The 23435-nt window shown below is 37.3% G+C and overlaps 2 protein-coding genes and 1 long non-coding RNA gene across 5 annotated transcripts in view; 2 read left to right on the forward strand and 1 right to left on the reverse strand.

Annotated features, from left to right (window-relative positions):
• LOC114939687 (ankyrin repeat and BTB/POZ domain-containing protein 2) overlaps nt 1–2970 on the reverse strand; it is a 29325-nt gene extending 26355 nt beyond the window's left edge. Inside the window, exons 1-2 of the mRNA XM_085483644.1 lie at nt 2400–2970; nt 1579–1865 (exon numbers count right to left, since the gene is read on the reverse strand). The gene's annotated coding sequence lies outside the window, so the exon portion shown is untranslated. The remainder of the gene's footprint in view (nt 1–1578; nt 1866–2399) is intronic.
• Nucleotides 2921–4794, forward strand: mRpL44 (mitochondrial ribosomal protein L44). The gene is made up of 5 exons (XM_029314082.2): nt 2921–3311; nt 3443–3818; nt 3908–3992; nt 4249–4552; nt 4663–4794. The coding sequence occupies exons 1-5, from the start codon at nt 3242–3244 to the stop codon at nt 4785–4787; spliced, it is 960 nt and encodes a 319-aa protein (XP_029169915.1). The 5' UTR covers nt 2921–3241; the 3' UTR covers nt 4788–4794.
• Nucleotides 4795–5847: 1053 nt separating this feature from the next.
• The window catches only part of LOC146722874 (uncharacterized), a 42829-nt gene continuing 25241 nt past the window's right edge, over nt 5848–23435 (forward strand). For all 3 annotated transcript variants that reach the window (XR_014924883.1, XR_014924884.1, XR_014924885.1), the window contains exons 1-2: nt 5848–6870; nt 7324–7354. This is a non-coding gene — a long non-coding RNA (uncharacterized LOC146722874). The remainder of the gene's footprint in view (nt 6871–7323; nt 7355–23435) is intronic.

A 23435-nucleotide genomic window follows, 5' to 3' on the forward strand; every position in this document is an offset into this window, starting at 1 on the left:
GTACGATCGGGGCGCATAATACTCTTGACGCGGCGTTGAAACCCGTACGTAGAAACCTATACGCGGCATTGAATACACATGCACGTATATATATGCGTGGCATGGTGTAAGCGACGTGCACGCGGTCGTCCGCCCCACGACCGCCGCATTCCAACAGGGCTCTGCCCAAACTAAAGCCTATACCTTATACATCGAGTTTTCTCTCTTTCTCTCTCTCTCTCCTCTTTCCGTCTCTCTTTCCTCTCCCCGCTCTTCCCGATATTCTCCCCCCTTTCCTCTCTCCCTCATCTCTCACCGTAGCATTTTTTTTCTTATTCTTCTTGTTTTCCTCTCGTCTTTCACTCTATCCTTCCTAGCGTCTCTCGCAAGAATCCGCACTCATCTTGTCCCCTACTCGGATGAAATCTACATATTTCGCTTTGTTTCTCGCTCTTTTTTTCTCTCTCTTCGCGAACATCACGTGACATTTGATACAATCGTGTTTAAATAACATATTTTATGGGAATAGTATGTGTTGATGCTCGTATACGTCACGTTGTTCTTATGAGTACTTTATCCTTTAACGTAACAAAACATCGACAAGATCGATTTCTATAAAGACAATAATCTTTATCGGAAGTTAACTGTCTTTCCATCTTTTTGTTAATAAAAGAGAGAGATATTTAAACTATAACGTTGATATATCTGAAAGTAAATACTAAAGGAACTATATATGCTCTTAACGATTCTAACGGTTCACGTTTCAAGATCCATAAGCATCTAAATGTAGTAAATAAAATTTAAAAGATGGAAGAGAGATGAAAGAGAGATGATTTAACATTTTCTAATAATGTGAATTTCTATTTCAATCGAAACACTTCACGGAAAGAATTTTGTCTTAGAATTTATTCTGAAAATCATGATAATCGTGATACAATATATATAGTATTGGAGGAATTTTATAAGAGTTTATATGATTAATATTAGCACAATAAAAAATATGTATATGTACATAGCAAAATTAATCGAACATATTTTATATTTTGTTGTGGTAGATATTTAATCAGAGAGAAACTCTTATAAAATTTTTTACCATATTGTCCCACAATTATCATGATTTCCAGGGTAAATTCTAAATGAAAATTCTCTTTGTGCTTGATTAAAAAATATATTTTAGTTTTCCTTTAGTATAATTATATTTTCCTATATCATTAAGGACGTCTTCAGAGACTTCTTCAATGATTTACTTATTAGTTTTAATATTTCGCAACCAATAATCAATGGCATTTTAGACATCAATAACATTTTAAATTAAAGTAAATGTATATATATATATATATATATATATATATATATATATATATATGATTTTTTTATAGAAGATGAGATTTGTTATAAGACACGTCTTTTCAAAAAAAGGGTAGAGTGTGCAGAATAATTTATGTTAATTTTATGTGTGTGTGTGTTTATTATTATAATTATATTCTCCTTAAGCAAACGATTTAGAAATTATGATCGATGGGCTTGAAATGACCAAAGTCGTTAGTCCATCCACCTGTCCTCGATTGCGAATAAAACGTGGCAAAAGATGAGGCTTACCAAAAGTCGTTCAACGCGTTGACAGAACGGGGCACGTCCTCGCGCCGTTGGGCACATATCTGGCAGGCCAAAGAAAGGCCAAAGTTCTTGCTGCTTTTGAGAACGAGAGCTCCACGTTCTCCAGCTAATTTTCGTCTTCTCACTTGCACCGTTTTTACTACCATCTAAAGCAACAGGCGTGTTTTTCTTGCCTGCACTATATCTATATCTGCTTGCTCCTTCTTCTTATGACAATCAGAAGCAGGTCAAAAAAGATCCCTTTTCTCCTATTATAGTATTTTCTTTTCCTAAAAAAAATACACATACACTTTACTTTTCCAATTATTAAAATACATTAAGTATATATAGAAACTCGAAAAAATATATATACAAATTATTACAGCTTCTCGTAAACAAGTTGTATCTTGCACAAATTTCAATACTTGAAAATTTATTAATTAAGCTTCGAATCAAAATTGAACTTAATAATATATATAATTACGTTGCTTATATTTAGCTTCTTATAGATATTTGATCAATGTGGGAAACTAATATTCCTCCAATTTCAAAGATCCAAACCATCTGTTCTCGCTAACACGGAAGTTTCTACACATGCTTCCGCATTCTCTCCGTACAAAATTCTGTTAACCATGCATTTCAAAAAACGCGATGACTCCAATACTTAAACGTTACAATTTTTAAATTCAAATCCGATTCGAAGCCTCATATGCTTTTGCAACAATAAGCACAAAATTGTCTTCGTTTAACCAGCGTCTCTCAGACATTTCTTTCCTTACACATTTAAAGTACAAACGAGGGAAAAAAAGGCCAAAGGGACAAACCTTTCGAGATGAGATGCGCGTCAGTCAAGCGCCGCGTGGAACTGTAAACACGCCCGGGCCTTTAAAAAGGTCTCCTCTTTCTCTCTCTCTTTCTTCCTCTTTCTTCCTCCCGTGCACACAACAATCGGATCTTCGCACTGCCGAGACGCCGATTGAATTCGACGATTGTCTCCGCGGCTGTCGCTCCCGGCGATTCGAAATAACTCCCTCGTCGAGATATCAGGATATCACTCTGTACATATACGCGCCGATTTTCCTCCCTAATCGCGCACTCACGTCCGTCCGAGTCTCGACCGCCGCCGCTTTTCGGCAGCTGTCAATTACCGCCAACACAGTTGCCGCGTTTATGCAGCATCCCGATCCAACCGCTCTTTCGTGGTCCAGAGAAATCGTCGGAGGAAAACAAAAAAAAACTCGCGCGATCGTGGAGAAAAATCGCGCCACCGCCACCTGACGGATATCTTCAGAATCATTTCTCGTTGTCCATAGATCGATCATGGATAGTCGAGATATATCGAGATATGATAAACAATGACTGTAGTTCCTGTCTCGTCCTCTGGCGCGCTGTAATTTTTTTATTTATTATATAAATAAAATTGTCTGTTGTAAAAAAAATTGCTAATTACAAGGAAATTCATGCGAGTAGAAAAACCGAGTAAGAAGTGAAAGAAAAATAAATTTACCTTTCAGCTGAAATTTATGCTGCCAAGTTTGATAAATATAACAGGCTGTCCTGTGGAGCTGCAAATTGTTTTGCCCAAAATAGAGTCTCTGACAATTTGTTGAACAGCTTCTCTGAAACAATTGAAATAATTGTGTTTTAAATAATCGTATATTCTAATATGAATGCTTTACGTTCGAGTGTTAAAACTATTATCCTAAGTAAAGGAGTGCATTCAGTAAATTATCAAGGTTAGACTTGCTTATAACACATGACATAGTTACATAAATCTCATTAAATGAATAGAATAATGGTATTTTATTATATAAAATTTATCTATATAATTATCTATAAATTTATCTATATAATTTTGCGTGTACAGGGCAGAGAGGTATTAAAAGATGGGTGTCCGCGACACAAATAGAAATAACTAATCGCAAGAAGAGGATAGCTCGGTGGACGCCTCAGCAAGAACCAAAGCGTAATACTTTCCTGGATTGGAATCGATCTGCAGAAACTTATGCATTTAATACAAGACTATCCGAAAAATTTAATATTGAAAAATTGGAGCAAGCTTTCACTCACAGATCATATGTTATTCAAGAAGAGCAACGACAGAAAGAAATGGGAATAGAAGAGCCTAAGCTTGATATACAGGATAATACAGAGCTTATTATGAAAGGCGAGAAGCTTACCTCAGAAATTGTACAAAATTATTTAACTCAAGCTTTACCTCGTGTACCAGAGAATATCATAATGTATGTATGATACAGGTTTCAATGATATAAATTTGATAAATTTCATGCTCTTATACAAATAATAATAGAAAAAATTAATTATGTTTCAGTTTATTACATGATTATCTTCTTGATGAGGAAATTCTTGCTAAGGCATCCTTTCATATTGGTACAAAGGATATTATCTTAACTGAAGTAAGTATAAATATCCAAAAACTATGAGTTCTTCAGATTGATTTAGAACCAATTTCACCAACGTTAACTTTAACCTCCAGTTAAATTATATCTTTGTCTCTTTTTAAGAACACATCTGAAAAGAGACAAAGATTTAACTAGACTTAACTTTAAGTTAACTAATGTTGGTGAAATTTGCCCTCAAAATGCATGATATATATTTATTAGCACAAATTATGTATTATAGAATTATAATTTGAAATTTGTTATGTTTTAGGAACATCCAGTAGCACAGAAAACTTTAGCTGACACTTTCCTTGCACTTGTTGCGGCACTTGCAGAAAGTGTAGACGCCAATCACGCGGCAAATTTCGTTAAAGATTTCCTAATTGTAATACTAGCTGAGAAAGATTTAACAGAAATCTGGAATCCAGCTCAACCGGTTGAAATTTTAAATGATGTTCTACAAAAACAAAACAGATCGCCTGCTGAACCTAGGCTCATTGGACAAGCAGGACAAAATACACTTTTAGTCGTATATCATGTAGCAATGTATTCTGACAAAGAGTTCCTCGGTTCAGGTAAATGTTAATGCCATATAATTCTATTTCATGCATTTCACATATTTAATTTAATTTATCATATATAGCTTATTTCTTTTATATATATTTATATGTATATTTTTTTTTAGGATTTGGTCAAACTATCCAAGAAGCTAAAAATGTAGCTGCGATAAATGTTTTAAGCCGAATGTATGGTTTATTAGATTCTAGTAAACCAGTTAGAATCGACAAAGCAATAAATATATTCTCATAAAAAAATATATGTAATTTTTAATTCTCTAATTAGAAAAAGAAAAAGAAAATATTTAGTACAGTAATATAAGGGATTTTGGTAATACTAAAGGAGAGTTTGTCTTCTCCGTATATAATATTATAAATTTTCATTATAAACAACATAAAAGTAGATAACGACAATTTAAATGTATAGATTCGTGTTTTATGCATAAAAATATACAATATTATAATTTTGGAGTAAAGAGGATGGAGAGTTCTCCTTCAGTATTATTCTGAAAAGAATATAGTAATACCTTTATGCAAATTAAGTAATTTAGCATCTCGACAAATTAGATGCATCCCGTTATTACGTTGACTCACGCAACATATTTTTTATCTTTGATGTTTTCTATCTCTTTTTGTGTAGATGCGTTTCTTTCTATTAATTGCACTGTATTACATTTTTTATACTTCAAGTTGAAATGATGTAAGAGAAGAAGGGAAATTATGCTTAGAAAGATAAAAAATACAGCTCGGAAGAATAGATTTTGCCACAACGTGTGCCACGAAAAAAAAATCTATGCAAACGAAAAAAAAAAAATTATATACACTATCGACACAATAAAAGCAGCGTAATAAACATTTGATGTATTATAATAATTGAAATAATACTCTCGTTTCGTCAAGTAAAATAAATAAAATTAATAAATAAGGTAATTTACTCACGGATACATCAAGCGATTCGTAAACGGTGCCGTATTACGTTAAAAAGAAACTTTAAGGTCGCGTTCGGAAATCCGTCAAAGTGCAGAATTTGTCCAACCAATCGGAGGCCGAGGCTCTCTCCGTCCTGATTGGTCAATCGCGCGCTTCACCTTAGACAAACCTATTTTTGAACACATTTTAGCGCTGCCATCTGGTGGCACTTTTTGTTCGCAATCAACATTCGTGTGAGTATCGTCGTCCACAAAACTACGAATGTGAATATTAATTAACGTCTTCCCGTCGTTAATTTTCGGGTAAGATTGCGTGTCTCGATATCCTGATCGCGATCGCAAACGCGCGAGATCGAGATCGCGATCGCACGCCCGAAGTTAGTCTTCGCAGAGGTCGCGAGTTGGGCCAATCTCCCGTCGTCCCTCGCGTCGTCTTCGCGTGACGTCACAGCTCCGCCGACTCAAACCGCTGAAGAGTGAAGTTCGCGCGCTTGAGTTACCGAGGACGGATCGCGAGAGATCACCGTGCGCCTTCGACGCGAAAATTGTCCCAGTTTTTCGGCGTTGTCGATGGTATTCTCGACCGGCGATCGCGCGTTTCCGGTCGTACTCTCGAAACATCGTGTCGGAGCATCGCCGCGCGACAAATTAGGCTCGTAATTCTCGTCAAAATTGTAGCTCGCGAACGACAATGGTCGCGTCGCCATCTTGCCATTGTTATATCTCTTCGTGTCGTACTTTGCTCTCCGAAAGTTTGGTGAGTTGTCGAGTTGGAAATATTCAGCAACGAGCGAGAAGTGCGCGTGTTAATCGTATATCGGCGAAATACGCGACGATCGTGAGTGTTATATGTGGTGTTTCGGAAAATGCTTCTTATTTCGTCTAGTCATAGGGTTCTCGGATTCTTGAGGCCTGATTCTCGGATTCTCGAGGCCTGATTCTCGTAATCGCGTCTAGATGGCGCGACGTGACAGTATTTTTTCCGAACAGTGACTTCGCGAATTTTCCGAAATACGCGTGAAATACTCGACGAGAAATAATCGGCGAAGATCCTCCTGCAGTGACTTTTTTTTTCGTCGTCGAATATTCAGTGAAATATAAAATAGTGAAGTGTGTAGTGAAATATCGGCGACTTCTGAGTGCGATAAGGCCCTTCGATAAGGCCTTGGAAAAGGCGGCGACGTGAAAAAAAGAGCACCGGTTTTGTTCGCGCGCGAATAAGCTCTCGCGATTCTCGCGTTTTACCGAAACGCGTCGAAGATGTTATACTTAAAATCCCGGCGTCGCCGCTCGTCGCCAACGAAAAAAGAGTAACGGGAGTGCAAGTGTGAAGTGTTTCGAAGCTCTTCTACGAGGAAGAGACCCAGGGTCCAGGGCTACATCGGACAACGGCGGAGCAACTATATGGTAAATATTTATTTAGTTACTATTAATTATTAATAATTAATATTACTTATTCCATTATTTATTTCTTTAGATACTATTTTCACTGCTAAAAACTAAATTTAAATATAAATATAAATTTAACATATATAAGATAGGCAATAAGAGCCAAATCGCGGATGACAGTGCGTTATTCTAAACGAAACTAAATTTTTTCGTTAGAATTAATTTTGGCCGTGTCCAAGTAAAAATTTGGTACCTTGTGCACAGGTATTTAATTCTAACGAAAAAATTTAGTTTCGTTTAGAATAACGCACTGTCATCCGCGATTTGGCTCTTATTGCCTATCTTATATATGTTAAATTTATATTTATATATTACAGAGCCTAGTTAAACTCTTAAATTTAAATAATTATGTTAATTTTCGAAATAATTTATTTTAAATTTCACTAATTTCCGTGTATTTATATTTTACAGATTTTACAACTCCGCTGTTTTGCATCGTACGGTGAGTCTCATCGATTTTTATTTAAATTTTAGGTAATTGGTAACAATCCTCTCCGATTTCGCCGATACTTTACAATTATTGTCTATTTTTATTCGTAACAAAATCAATCAATGTCACAAAATCGTATATAAATCTGGACACAGTTGAAAAATTTGTGTTAAATTTAACAGATATCACATGTTCCAAACGGTCCACAGACATTTGTGTTTTAATTTAATATAATATGAATAAAATTTCAAGTTTAAAATCAATTTTGTGTAAAATTAACATATTTGTCATGTAAAAATTAACTAAAAATATGTTTTAATTTTTTATTTTTACTTATAAAATAAAAAAATCAACACTTCTGTAAATTTTAACAGAGATAAATCTTGTCACTAATAAAACAAAACATATTTATTGTGTAAAATTAAAAATAGATGCACATTGTGTTATTTTTACATCTTTTTCAGTAGTTTTAATAATTTAACATTCGAGTTCAATTGACACAACAGCAATATGTTAAATTAATACATGAAATTGTTAAATACTAAACACAAAATTTTAACGGGGACCATTTTGAGCGAGAAAACAAATTTTTCTACTGTGTAAATTTAAATCCGCCCCCTACTGTAACTTTTTTTCCATTTGAGAGCGACAATTTTAAATCCGTCTATCTTTAAGTCTTATTTACACATGTCAATCACAATGTCCTCCAATGATCGTTCGCGTAGTCTGATGAAAATGGAGAATTACGATTCTTTTCGACTTATCTCGCAAGAGGGCACCGACAACGACAAAAGATGCCGCGTTTTATGTATCTTTATGCGAGTTTCCACTCTATCCTGATCTTGGTTGAAGGGAAAACACGCGCATCGCAAATGCATGTTGTGCCGAAACCTCTCCGGTGGAGCTTCGGATCATGCGATCTTATCGACGATTAGGGTCTTTTCTACTTCCAGAACCAGAAAGTCAAGTTTGCCCTGCACGATACTTAGAAACTTGCTTAGGTATAATCCGGACTTTTTCAAGAATTTTTATTTCGAAGAGTAGAATCTCTTCATTTATCTAAATATTGTTACAAATGGAAAATAATATTTCTATATTCACTCGCGATAACGAAAATACGCAGCCTCTCGTAGTTATTTACATCGAGAATTCAATTTATTAAAATTTTAACGGTGTGTGAATAATTTTATCAAAAAATTCCATTTACATTTTCCATATCTTTTTACACTTTACAAATATATAAAAGCCGTACCTCGCGTGAATATTAATAAAGCTTTTCTTCTAGTATTCAACGTTCGAAAAAGAGATATACGCTTATGTATTTAGCGCATTATAGTTTCCTCTTATAGTTTCGAAATGCATTTTCATTCTTTCCCGAAGAGCGTTCGATACCGATTATATACGCGAATCATTTCGAATTCTGGCTATATACTATATCTCGGGCGGATGTGCGGTTACGGGGATGAAAGGAGATTCTGCACGCGAAGTAACAATCAAAGTTTGAGTACGACAATTTCTGGCAGATGGCTCCGAAAATGGATTTCCGCGAACTCGCGCAGCGGCTTACATCGCTATATCAGCTATATACCTTTAACGATGACGATGCCAATGCTCTTGTGGAAATGACGCAACTAATGGAACTAACTATTCAGCTGCCTAATGTTCGTAACGCATATGCAACGAGCGATGTTTAACTGTCGCCAAATGCAATGGCCGTTCATTAAATGACAAAGATGTATCGAGGACAGCCACACGTTGACATCGAAATCGAATAAAGGAAACTCGTGTCGAAGAAATCGATGCGAGAGAGTTTTTCTTCCCGCGAATTTTCAGCATTCTAATATATCCACGATTTATTATCAGATTATATTTTTCTTGTTTTTTTCATATTACAGAAAATTTTATTCGACGTTAATATATCATATTCTCTTCGCCTCTCGAAAACTTTAAGAAGCGCTGAAATTATTTTCCATAATAGCCTTTCAAAATGAATACATCAGTCAGGAATCTCTCTGCATCGTATAACGTTTTACAAATTTCCACACATATATGATACGCGTTTTCAATTAAAATTGATCGATCAAATTGATTGATTAAAGCGAGTACAAATTTGATTTAATAAAAATTGCCGATAAATAATTTGTCGGAGAATAACTCGTAAAGAATCGAGCAATTTTAATTCACGGAAGAGAGAAAGTTATATACGACAACAAGCATTTTTATTTCAAAAGTTATTCAATTGCAGATGCTATGTATTCTGCGTTGCATCATTTCTCGAAAACCGTGTATATTTATTTCCTAATACATAAAATGCACATAATTCTGTTTCTCATCCGAGTGAAAGCAACTCGATTGAAAATTAATATCTTCTCGTCTACCTATAGAATAATGAAAAAAATTCCGTCGCGTCGCCAATTCCTCGCGATCGTTGCAAAAATATTTTTGCAAAAAAAATCATCAGTTCCTCATTCGCTTTTCTCGCCGCAATCTCTCTTTCTTTGCAGCAACGTAAATCAGAAAAATCGCTTGGCGCGTGTATAAGAATACAGCGCGTTCGCGCACAAGTCACGCCTTGATAAGCAGCATCGTCGTAAAAAAGATCGTCGTCGTATTTTCTAGCGGTATATCTCACGCCAATGGCGAACGCGTAGAGTAGTCGCAGGATCGATTGCGCGAATAATATAATGGAAACGGCCCGCGGTGTGTGTCACTTTCGCGTCGCACGGTCCTTGCACTTTTAACGACGGAATTTGCGAAATTCTCGGAGATCCGACGGCGTCTGCGATGGTCATCGATCCGCAAATTGTCCCGGAGAGGCTGCCAATTGTCCTTTAAATGAGTCATACGCCGCGCCTGATGCGGGAATTTTCGAGTCCGCAGGCACATGGGCGTAGATTTATTCCAGGAAGGGAATTAGAATCGTTGTTTTTCTTTCTTATTATTATACTTCCTTCATTTTTCTAATTCCATTTTTTTATTATTTTAATATTTTTATTTTTTGTCCCCTTGCGAACGCCCATGTCGAGGCATAAATTATTCCTCCTACAGTCGGATTATATTGCGTCGAGAGATAGCTTCGTTGAGCATCCAGCGACATTTAATAATTTCTATTGGCTGCTGAAAAATTGCGCGTCAAAAAATCAAAGGAAAAATTGTATATAAGCCTTTTATTTGATTTATGCAAGAAAAATTGCTCCGTTTTTTTTTTCGACGCGCGTCTCGTCCGCCTAAAAATGCGCCTAATGCGCGATCGTAAATGCGGAAAGTAATATTCCGCGGCGAACGGGAAACGTTACATCGCTAACGGGAAACGCTATATATCGCTGGTAGACCGAGCGACACATAAAACGCATTCGTCGTGCGCGAGCGCGAGACTTTATGATACATCGCCTCCTATTTCTAACAACGGAGGAAAATGAAACGAACAACGCGCGCGCGCATTTCACGCACTTTGATATTTTCAATATGTAAATGTTATTCGTCGCGACGGGATCGTCGCGAGCGTAACGCGAGGAGGAGAACGAACGTCTCGCGTTTATATAGTATTTCTCTTACCAACACTTTGTACTTATTCTCGCGCTTTATTATTCGTGTAAATGTTCACGCGGCGGCATTTCGAGACGATCTGTCATTTCGAGTCGAATTGCGCGCCTGTCAAATCGCGAGAACGCAGTCATACGCGCGACAACAGATTGAGAGATGAGTTTCGAAAAAAGAAAAATCTCGAGAAACATTATGTAGGAAAAATGTATTATCTTGGAAATAAATATCAGTTGTGTGCATTCTCTCCTCTGATAATAATACAAGCTATAAAAATACTTTTTATATACGCTCGTTCTTTATTCTCTCCTTCGTTGTAAAAGATTTTACGAGATTCCAAAAATATTTAATCTTGCAAAATATTTGCATTTAAATAATCTATGATATTTCGGAGATGTTTATACATTTAATTGAGAAAAATAATTGAAATATAATAATGATTGGAAAAAAAGAAAACTTGCTTTGTGATCGGTATTTTTTTTTCTTTTTTAATTGTGAATTCAAGTCAAAATTATATATATACAGATACGTGGATAATCGGAAAATCGTTTTTTCATTGACCCCCTATTTTCAGATCTATGATCGTAGCTTGTTGCTATTAGGTTACATGCATCTGCACACAGTAATTTAATAAAAATAGCAGGTGTATCACGTATCCGTTCTCTCTCTCTCTCTCTCTCTGTCTCTCCCACCCCTCTCCTCGCTCTTTCTCTTTCTCTCTTGGGATGGAGATATCGCAAACTGCGTACGCAATTTCGAGTCGTATAGATTGCGAATTGCGGTTATTAAATCCGTCGGTTTACCGCCTGTATTAGACGCGCGCGTTTTCCGTACATAAAAAAAAATAGATCAATCCCCGGAAATATCGCATATATAATCCTTCCGCGGAAAATGATTTTTCGTGCTTGTCAAACTGTACTCTATATAAATGCGTAAAAATTTCGTTGGTCGGAATCGAAACGGATCGTCGAAAAGATGCGAGCCGGATTCGACGACGCGGTTGAATGCCATCCTGAAATTTTTCTATATCGGTCGCAGGCATAATATTGATTATTTATGATCCACGCTATCCCCTTTAAGGTGGTTCATCCTTGTCCCCGTCCGCGCGTTCTACCTCCCCGCCGTGTCACCCCTTCCACCGGCCTCCGTCTGTCATTCTCTCTCCTTCATTCTCTCTCTTTCTCTCTCTCTCTCTCTTCCTCCCTCTCTCTCTCGCGCTCGCACGCCCATGCGCGCACACAGGCACACACGCGGTACACAGACGCTTGCGCTCTCTTTCTCCCACTCTCTTCCTCTCTTTCTCTCTCGTATTATTCCCCAACTGGCTCTCCATTCCTGCGTGTAACGACTCAATGGCGCTGCCACACCCTTGCGCCATCCAGTAATCAGTGCTATTGTTTTATAGTTCCTCTTCTCTCTCTCTCTCTCTCTCTCTCTCTCTCTCTCTCTCTCTCTCTCTCTCTCTCTCTCTCTCTCTCTGCTATTGCTTCTCGATACTAGGAAAGGCGACCCATCGATCTTTCCATTCGACTAGGAGGTTCGGGAACGCCGACTCGCGAGAGAATCCGCGCGCGATCCCAGAGCTCTGAAATGAAACCGAGTCGAAGGAAGAAGAAAATGGTATATACGAGGCTGGGAGTTTTACGGGCCGACTGGAGCCCGTATTCGCTCATCGCGAGCGGTTTCAAGATAAACGTCCGACTAAAATTTGAGATGCGTTTTAAAATACCCGCATTTTACGCCGTCGTCATCGCGTATATATATGTATATACCATATATATATATACAGATCCGGTCGCGTTTTTTTTCGAAAATTCTTCGCGATCTCTAATACGATGCCGGAGACCGGACGCGCATCAGGCCGCGTCGAATTCTCTCTTGGTAAACAATATCGAATATATATATATATATATATGTATAAACGTATAAGAACTTAATATTCTCGCCGGAGACTCTCGAGAGACGCAGTAGGCGTCCAGATAAACGAGCGTTTAGGGCGCGGCCCTCTCAACTTTGCCTTGTCCTTCAAGAACTCTCGAGAATTTGACGAGTTTGATCGTTCAGACGATCTTGTTGGAATGATGCAACAAATTCGCGAAAAAAGAATCACGCAAAATCCGACGTCCTCGGTCCCGCGGGTTTGACAATTAAAGTGGCGCGAATCTCTCGAGGAGAGAGAGAGAGAGAGAGAGAGAGAGAGAGAGAGAGAGAGAGAGAGAGAAGAGTCGGATGCTGCATTGCATCGAGAGAGAATCGCAAACACACACACACACACACACATGTTTCCTCCGCGAATTACCGCGCTCGAAGAGGATGTAATCTGTCGAACAGAGTTCTCGTTTGTCCCCGCGATTCTATGTAACTGTTGTAACGTTACATGGACGTCCCTGGAATCATGTTTTAAAAATTAAGCATTTGCTCTCCTTTTGAATAAACACTAAAATTTATTTTTGCATGTTTAATATTTTAAAAATATATATCAGAACTGACGGAAAAGTTTTTCATGTCAGATTCCTGCGGTATCATTTGGAGACGATTTTTCCTTATTGTTAGTGAAAATGTTGAGGGAGATCGCATTATTTTTAGCATGTTCCTAATTTTTGTTACTACATATCTTAACTATAAACTTTATATTAAAGCAAACTTTACCTAAAATTAACTGAAGAATGTAGCTCTGTTAACATTTTATTTCTTAAAGGTTTAGTTTCCAACAAAGTCTTTATTTGCTTATAATTTGAAAATTATCGGTGTCTCGACACGTTCGCTGAGGAAAAATCGTCTCCGAACGATACCAGGAATCTGCCATTACAAACTTTTCCGCCTGTTCTGAAACACCTATATAATATACATATAAAAAAAATATAAAAATGACAGAAAAATTAAATTTCGAAAAATTAAAAAAGAAGAAGCAAAGAAAAATTTGAAGCACATGTTCTCCCCTGGAAAAAATGCGGACGCCATGATAATATACGATTGCACGTTACAGCTAAAATATCCCTCGTTTGTCCGCGATAGAGCATTTCGGATCGTCTTCGGATCGGACGATATATAACGTCGAACACGTCGCTCTCACTTTGCCGCAATCGTTACCGTATTGTGTCTCTGGGAAAGTCGCCTGTATGAAGTTAGCCCCCCATTTTTCGAATTTTAAAATTTTAAAGGTTGTTCCAGGTTGTTCTAGACTTGTTCTAAATTGTTCCAAAAGATCAAATTTAAAAAATAAAAATTTTCGCGAAAAATGGAAAAAAACGATTTTTTGACCTGGCCCCCCCATTTTTCGAAAATCGAACTTTTAAAGGTTGTTCCAGATTGTTCTAGTTGTTCTAACCATTGTTCCAAAGTGATAATTCCCTAAACAAAATATTTCACGAGATATAATAAAAAAATAGTTTCGTGCGCTAAAACAGTATTTTTACGTTTTCGGCTATAGTTATTATCTCTTAAACACCAAACTGTATATTTTAGCTAAAAACGAACAGAACAACCTGGAACAACTCTCAATTTTGCTAGAACGTAATTTTAAAGAGTACTTTACTCTTGGAAATAAACATATTTTTGTTGTTTTTTCGTGTTTTTCGATCGATAACGACGTGACAGCGATCCCAAACTATAGAACAATTACGTACTGGCATAGAACAACTTGGAACAACTCTCAGTTTTGCTAGAACATTATTTTAAAGGGTACTTTACTCTTGGAAATAAACACATTTTTTTTGTTTTTTCATCTTTTTTGCCCGCTAAAGTCGCGATAGCGGTCCCAAACTATAGAACAATTACGTACTGGCATAGAACAACTTGGAACAACTCTCAGTTTTGCTGGAACATTATTTTAAAGAGTACTTTACTCTTGGAAATAAACACATTTTTTTTGTTTTTTCATCTTTTTTGCCCGCTAAAGTCGCGATAGCGGTCCCAAACTATAGAACAATTACGTACTGGCATAGAACAACTTGGAACAACTCTCAGTTTTGCTAGAACATAATTTTAAAGGGTACTTTACTCTTGGAAATAAACACATTTTTTTTGTTTTTTCATCTTTTTTGCCCGCTAAAGTCGCGATAGCGGTCCCAAACTATAGAACAATTACGTACTGGCATAGAACAACTTGGAACAACTCTCAGTTTTGCTAGAACATTATTTTAAAGGGTACTTTACTCTTGGAAATAAACACATTTTTTTTGTTTTTTCATCTTTTTTGCCCGCTAAAGTCGCGATAGCGGTCCCAAACTATAGAACAATTACGTACTGGCATAGAACAACTTGGAACAACTCTCAGTTTTGCTAGAACATAATTTTAAAGGGTACTTTACTCTTGGAAATAAACACATTTTTTTTGTTTTTTCATCTTTTTTGCTCGCTAAAGTCGCGATAGCGGTCCCAAACTATAGAACAATTACGTACTGGCATAGAACAACTTGGAACAACTCTCAATATTGCTAGAACATAATTTTAAAGAGTACTTTACTCTTGGAAATTAACACATTTTTTTTTGTTTTTTCATCTTTTTTGCTCGCTAATGTCGCGATAGCGGTCCCAAACTATAGAACAATTACGTACTGGCATAGAACAACTTGGAACAACTCTCAATTTTGCTAGAACATAATTTTAAAGGGTACTTTACTCGTGGAAATAGACACATTTTTTTTGTTTTTTCATCTTTTTTGCTCGCTAAAGTCGCGATAGCGGTCCCAAATTATAGAACAATTACGTACTGGCATAGAACAACTTGGAACAACTCTCAATATTGCTAGAACATAATTTTAAAGAGTACTTTACTCTTGGAAATAAACACATTTTTTTTGTTTTTTCATCTTTTTTGCTCGCTAAAGTCGCGATAGCGGTTCAAAAATTATGTTCTAGCAAAATTGAGAGTTGTTCCAAGTTGTTCTATGCCAGTACGTAATTGTTCTATAGTTTGGGACCGCTATCGCGACTTTAGCGAGCAAAAAAGATGAAAAAACAAAAAAAATGTGTCTATTTCCACGAGTAAAGTACCCTTTAAAATTATGTTCTAGCAAAATTGAGAGTTGTTCCAAGTTGTTCTATGCCAGTACGTAATTGTTCTATAGTTTGGGACCGCTATCGCGACATTAGCGAGCAAAAAAGATGAAAAAACAAAAAAAATGTGTCTATTTCCACGAGTAAAGTACCCTTTAAAATTATGTTCTAGCAAAATTGAGAGTTGTTCCAAGTTGTTCTATGCCAGTACGTAATTGTTCTATAGTTTGGGACCGCTATCGCGACTTTAGCGAGCAAAAAAGATGAAAAAACAAAAAAAATGTGTCTATTTCCACGAGTAAAGTACCCTTTAAAATTATGTTCTAGCAAAATTGAGAGTTGTTCCAAGTTGTTCTATGCCAGTACGTAATTGTTCTATAGTTTGGGACCGCTATCGCGACTTTAGCGAGCAAAAAAGATGAAAAAACAAAAAAAATGTGTTTATTTCCACGAGTAAAGTACCCTTTAAAATTATGTTCTAGCAAAATTGAGAGTTGTTCCAAGTTGTTCTATGCCAGTACGTAATTGTTCTATAGTTTGGGACCGCTATCGCGACATTAGCGAGCAAAAAAGATGAAAAAACAAAAAAAATGTGTTTATTTCCAAGAGTAAAGTACTCTTTAAAATTATGTTCTAGCAAAATTGAGAGTTGTTCCAAGTTGTCCTATGCCAGTACGTAATTGTTCTATAGTTTGGGACCGCTATCGCGACTTTAGCGAGCAAAAAAGATGAAAAAACAAAAAAAATGTGTTTATTTCCAAGAGTAAAGTACTCTTTAAAATAATGTTCCAGCAAAACTGAGAGTTGTTCCAAGTTGTTCTATGCCAGTACGTAATTGTTCTATAGTTTGGGACCGCTATCGCGACTTTAGCGAGCAAAAAAGATGAAAAAACAAAAAAAATGTGTTTATTTCCAAGAGTAAAGTACCCTTTAAAATTATGTTCTAGCAAAACTGAGAGTTGTTCCAAGTTGTTCTATGCCAGTACGTAATTGTTCTATAGTTTGGGATCGCTGTCACGTCGTTATCGGTCGAAAAACACAAAAAAACAAGAAAAATGTGTTTATTTCCAAGAGTAAAGTACTCTTTAAAATTATGTTCTAGCAAAATTGAGAGTTGTTCCAAGTTGTCCTATGCCAGTACGTAATTGTTCTATAGTTTGGGACCGCTATCGCGACTTTAGCGAGCAAAAAAGATGAAAAAACAAAAAAAATGTGTTTATTTCCAAGAGTAAAGTACTCTTTAAAATTATGTTCTAGCAATATTGAGAGTTGTTCCAAGTTGTTCTATGCCAGTACGTAATTGTTCTATAATTTGGGACCGCTATCGCGACTTTAGCGAGCAAAAAAGATGAAAAAACAAAAAAAATGTGTCTATTTCCACGAGTAAAGTACCCTTTAAAATTATGTTCTAGCAAAATTGAGAGTTGTTCCAAGTTGTTCTATGCCAGTACGTAATTGTTCTATAGTTTGGGACCGCTATCGCGACATTAGCGAGCAAAAAAGATGAAAAAACAAAAAAAAATGTGTTTATTTCCAAGAGTAAAGTACTCTTTAAAATTATGTTCTAGCAATATTGAGAGTTGTTCCAAGTTGTTCTATGCCAGTACGTAATTGTTCTATAGTTTGGGACCGCTATCGCGACTTTAGCGAGCAAAAAAGATGAAAAAACAAAAAAAATGTGTTTATTTCCAAGAGTAAAGTACCCTTTAAAATTATGTTCTAGCAAAACTGAGAGTTGTTCCAAGTTGTTCTATGCCAGTACGTAATTGTTCTATAGTTTGGGACCGCTATCGCGACTTTAGCGGGCAAAAAAGATGAAAAAAACAAAAAAAATGTGTTTTATTTCCAAGAGTAAAGTACCCTTTAAAATAATGTGCTAGCAAAACTGAGAGTTGTTCCAAGTTTGTTCTATGCCAGTACGTAATTGTTCTATAGTTTGGGACCGCTATCGCGACTTTAGCGGGCAAAAAAGATGAAAAAAACAAAAAAATGTGTTTATTTCCCAGAGTAAAGTACCCTTTAAAATTATGTTCCTAGCAAAACTGAGAGTTGTTCCAAGTTGTTCTATGCCAGTACGTAATTGTTCTATAGTTTGGGACCGCTATCGCGACTTTAGCGGGCAAAAAAGATGAAAAAACAAAAAAATCTGTTTATTTCCAACAGTAAAGTACTCTTTAAAATAATGTTCTCAGCAAAACTGAGAGTTGTTCCAAGTTGTTCTATGCCAGTACGTAATTGTTCTATAGTTTGGGACCGCTATCGCGACTTTAGCGGCAAAAAAGATGAAAAACAAAAAAAAAAAATGTGTTTATTTCCAAGAGTAAAGTACCCTTTAAAATAATGTTCTAGCAAAACTGAGAGTTGTTCCAAGTTGTTCTATGCCAGTACGTAATTGTTCTATAGTTTGGGACCGCTATCGCGACTTTAGCGAGCAAAAAAGATGAAAAAACAAAAAAATGTGTTTATTTCCAAGAGTAAAGTACTCTTTAAAATAATGTTCCAGCAAAACTGAGAGTTGTTCCAAGTTGTTCTGTTCGTTTTTAGCTAAAATATACAGTTTGGTGTTTAAGAGATAATAACTATAGCCGAAAACGTAAAAATACTGTTTTAGCGCACGAAACTATTTTTTTATTATATCTCGTGAAATACTTTGTTTAGGGAATTATCACTTTGGAACAATGTTTAGAACAACTAGAACAATCTGGAACAACCTTTAAAAGTTCGATTTTCGAAAAATGGGGGGCCAGGTCAAAAAATCGTTTTTTTCCATTTTTCGCGAAAATTTTTATTTTTTAAATTTGATCTTTTGGAACAATTTAGAACAAGTCTAGAACAACCTGGAACAACCTTTAAAATTTTAAAATTCGAAAAATGGGGGGCTAACTTCATACAGGCGGGAAAGTCTCTTCCTAACGATTCTTCGGGCGACGACGGAGTGAACAGTGTTTTACGCGAACGACGCAACGTTTCGAAATAAAACACATCACATGCGTGCGTACGTATATATGTATGGGAAACACGTGTGCGAGAGACGTCTGGCTGCTTTATTCCATTGCCGAGGTGTACGCAAAATGCTCTATGTATATGCATAGTTTTCTGTCGTTTCCTTTCGGCCTACGAAATTTATTCCGTCATTAAAAAGTTTTCTTTTCCACGTAGAAAATTGTACGATGACTTATCGTTAATTTAATATATCCTACTGTATATTATTTATTATGACATATATGTATATAAAGACGAGTATTATTATATGTTGCGCGGCATTCAATTTAATTATATGCATGGTAAATTTATCTGTTGCCAATTTATTTCGTTCAGGTTCAACGAAAATATTATCATATAACGAAATTTGTATATAATATATATTTCAATTTCCTAACAATAGTTTATCGTATAAATAATAGAGCAATTTATATTATTAATCTATTTTTGCTAACTATTTTATAAATTAATGCCTACAAATATATGCATTGTCGAAGCATTATTAAGAAATATTTTTAAAAAATACTCAAAAATGCATGACTATATCTGTTTTCTCCCACGCAATTTTTCGAAAAAAATGTCCCCTAGTTTCAAAGTATCTTGAACCCTTTTCGCAAAAGTTCGCCAATTTATTTCGCTCAATTTCAACGAAAATATCGTATAACGAAATTTGTATATAATATATACATTTCAATTTTCTAGTAATTTTAGCTCATCGTATAAATAATAGAGCTTTACAATTTATGTGCTTATATTATTTTTTTATTACTCCGTTTTAACCAAATGCATATATGTATGCAATGTCGAAGCATTATTAAGAAATATTAAAAAATATACTCAAAATGCATGTTTTCACTCTCTGTTTTCTCCGCGCAGTTTTTCAAAAAGAATGTCCTCTAATTTCCAAGTGTCTTGAACCCTTTTCGCGCAAAAGTTTCGCTCAATTTCAACGAATATATCACGTAACGAAATTTGTATATAATGTATGCATGTTGCAATTTTCTAGCAATTTTTAGCTCATCGTACAAATAATAGAGCAATTTATATTATTAATCTATTTTTTTACTACTCGACTACTTCAACCAAACACATGCATATACAAATATATGCATCGTCGAAGTATTATTAAGAGAAACAATGTTAAAAAAATACTAAAAAATACACGACTCCGCTCCGTTTTTCCCGCGCAATTTTTCAAAAAGAATCTTCCCCAGTTTCCAAGTGTCCTGAACCCTTTTCGCAAAAGTTGCACATGGTTACGGGAATAATTCCCCGTGCGTGACATTGAAGCATTCGCGCTGTGCAGCGTGCGCCGACATTAAAGTACGCGTCGGCGTTTAATCGATAAAACGACGCGAGTTCAAAATTCCCTTTCCAAATATCTATAGGAAGTAACGGAATCGCGTGTTTATATACAAACGAAAGCTGCGCCGATCTCACCGTCTCCGAACCACATATATTATATACATGTACACCATATAAACGATATACATATACATCTTTAGATAAATATATACACATCTATGTCTGCATATGTATATATATAAATGCAACATTTATACACATGACGCATTAATGCTCTTATCGCGTTATTCGCTCGTCGAGTTCCGCGTGAGAACCCGCGCGAAGAATGAATCAATCTCCTTACGCAGATTCCTCGGGGGAAATCGGGATCTTTCTCTCTCTTTCTCTCTTCGGCGAGACCGATCTGAATTTTTTTCTCGCGCGCTATCGAGACCGACTCCATCTTTGCTCGCGCTCTCAAACGAACCGCGTGATTATCCCGCGCTCTATCGGCGCGAAAACTTTCGGAGAAGACACGAAAGAGAGAGAGAGAGAGAGAGAGAGAGAGAGAGAGAGAGAGAGAGAGAGAGCGAGTGGGGCGTCTGACCTACTAACTTGTTTTGTTTAACTTATTCAAACTCGTCGCGATATGCACTCGGCGACGTATTATACGACGTCACGCTCATTGCGTATTAATGATCGGGATTTGTCGGAATATATGTGTATTCTCACGTCAGACCGCTAGAAGTTCGATACCCGAGTGTTCGAATTCCGAGATGTTATCAACGCACGCGAGCTGGATTTTACCTCATTGACGATATATATGAGAATAGAGGATTATTTCTTCAGTTCGAATAAAACAAGGATACAAAAATATTCCCCGAGTGTCTATCGATCATTCATGATTTTTTTCGGATTAAAATAAATTCGCGCAAGTGGAAACGTTTCTCGTGCGATTCAACGCAGCGGCTCGTCTTGCGACGCGGAGAAAATTATCGTAATCTCGAGACAAAGCGTCGAGCGCAAAGACGAAGACGGAATCCCAGAGAAGTGCGCGTAAAATAAAAAAAGAAAAAAATTTGTCGGACGAGAAGAATAATAAAAAAAAAAACCCCCGAAAAAAATGTTGCGATCGACGCATGTATAAATATACGTATTCCGAATGCGTCAAACGCTTTCCTGAAATCTCGAGAGATCGGGCGGAAAACTTGGTAGCCTGTGTGCGAGAGCTCGAAGGATACATCCCTCTCTTTCTACACCTCCTCCGTCTCTCTCTCTCTCTCTCTCTCTCTCTCTCGCTCGCTCGCTCGCTCGCTCGCTCGCTCGCTCGCTCTTTCCCCATCTCTTCCATCTTCTCCAGCGCGGCAAAACGGGATTCTTTCCTTCTCTGGTCCGCCGTTCTCCGTACACTCGTGAGTGTTGGTGGATCGCCTGGCGTCCGTGAGGGCCCTCCTGGCGCGACGTTGCCGCGCACTCGAGCGACGTTGCCGCTCGGCCCGGCGTGTCGCTCCGTCTCGCTTCCGCGCGCTCCTTCGATCTCGCTCCAACCTTCTTCCCTCCGCGCGGCCGGGATCAACAGTACACCCTCTCCCCCTCCCTCGCCCCGCGCGCCCATCCCCACCACCGCTTCCCTCTTCCCTCCCTCCCTCCCTCCACTCTCCCCCGCAGGCCTGATTGTGTTCGCTCTTGTGCCGTCGACTCAGGGCCGTACCCGGCGATTTTACGTACCCGCGTCGATCGACGGGAAATAACATTTATATTAGCCTTTTTCCAGAATCTCGGATATTGTACTCGATTTTTTTTTATTATTATTCTCTCGTTGATCTCTTTCAAACGAATATCTAGTAATTAGATGGAAATGTCGAGATCAATTTTATACGACGCAATACGTGTCATTTAGGATGACAGAGTATATTACATATAAATAATACGTATTTTATATATAAATAAAAATGAATCGAAGGATTTCAAGCGCATCTGTTGTGTAAATCTGGTTTATATTATCTCGTATATTGTTTTATAATTTCGTCAATACGCAGTTGGGTCGAGACGTGTTTATGAAAGACGGAGCAAAGTCTCTCTCGCGTCGCTTTCTCGGCATATTATTATTCGGACCGTCTGTTTTTCGCGTCGATTGTTACAGACGTGTCCCGATAAAATTCGCGATATATATATATATATATACCTGCGAACGATTCTCCTTTTGACACGCGAAACGCCGTTGCAGACGCTTGAAAATTACAAAAGGGACGAATCTCTCGGACCTCTCTCTTTCTTCGGCGTGGAAATCAAGATGCGAGATGGATGGGAGAGCGGCCCCTTTGTGCGTTTTATTACGTGCGAGAGGAACGGAGTGCGTTCGGCGGACCGAAAATAACAGAAAATGGAAGCCCGAGTAGAAAGTCTACGAGTATGTCCGCGCGCGAGAGCAATTTTTGACAGATATACAGATCTTTTCATTTTCCCCGAGATCCTTAAACAACGCGAGTAATTGAAGCCAGACGGCGACGTCGTTTCTCGTCGACTCGCGCCGCATCTCGATCCATCCGCTTTAAGTCGGGGATCTTTCAGGATGTAGCGCTTTGTACACAGAGAGAATTCTCTCTTAAAATTTTTATCCGAAAAATCATGCTAATTATGGAACGAGTATTTGAAGAATTTCATCAGAGTTTCTCCGATTAATATATTTACCGCGATAAAAATAGAAAATTATATATTCGGTAGGAAAATTTACTACGTGCGTATTAATATTTTTTATCGCGACGGATATTAATCGAAGAAACTTTTATAAAATTCTTCCAATACCATATATCGTCCTACGATTACCATTCATTTTCAGGATAAATTCTAATTGTAAGAGAAAATTCTCTTCGCGCGTATAAATAATAGCGATCCAATGAAATGCTAATATTTATTAATAAGGTCGCGCAACGAGCAACAGAAAAAGATGCGAATAAAAACCGTACGTATCAACGTTTATCATAAAAAAAAAAAAAAAAAAAAATTCCAGCAAAAATAAAAATGCGCGAATAAATAAATAAAGAAAATAATTAGGGAATAGGGGGCGCCGAGAGCGCCAGCTCGCGCTCCGGCCCTGAGCTAGCGCAGTCTCTCCCCGACCGCGCGCGAAGCTGCTACGTCGCCTCGTTCGGTCGGTCGTTCGTTCGTTCTCGGCACTCCCTCCCCCCCCCTCCATCGCGTCGCTCACTCGCCCGGCTACCCTCACCCCTCGGCCGCTCTTCCCGCCCCTTCCCCCCCTTCGCCGCCTCACCCGTGATTCCGCCTTGCC

This window comes from Nylanderia fulva, unplaced genomic scaffold (genome assembly GCF_048542155.1).
Source record: "Nylanderia fulva isolate GAGA-0341 unplaced genomic scaffold, ASM4854215v1 Scaffold26, whole genome shotgun sequence".
NCBI classification, from domain to species: domain Eukaryota; kingdom Metazoa; phylum Arthropoda; class Insecta; order Hymenoptera; family Formicidae; genus Nylanderia; species Nylanderia fulva.

Excerpts from the sequence above, each read along its gene's own strand:
- mRpL44 (XM_029314082.2), top strand. The coding sequence starts at position 3,242 with ATGAATGCTTTACGTTCGAGTGTTAAAACTATTATCCTAAGTAAAGGA. Across the intron at positions 3,819-3,907 it reads GTACCAGAGAATATCATAAT|TTTATTACATGATTATCTTC; the intron begins GTATGTATGATA and ends ATTATGTTTCAG. Across the intron at positions 3,993-4,248 it reads AGGATATTATCTTAACTGAA|GAACATCCAGTAGCACAGAA; the intron begins GTAAGTATAAAT and ends GTTATGTTTTAG.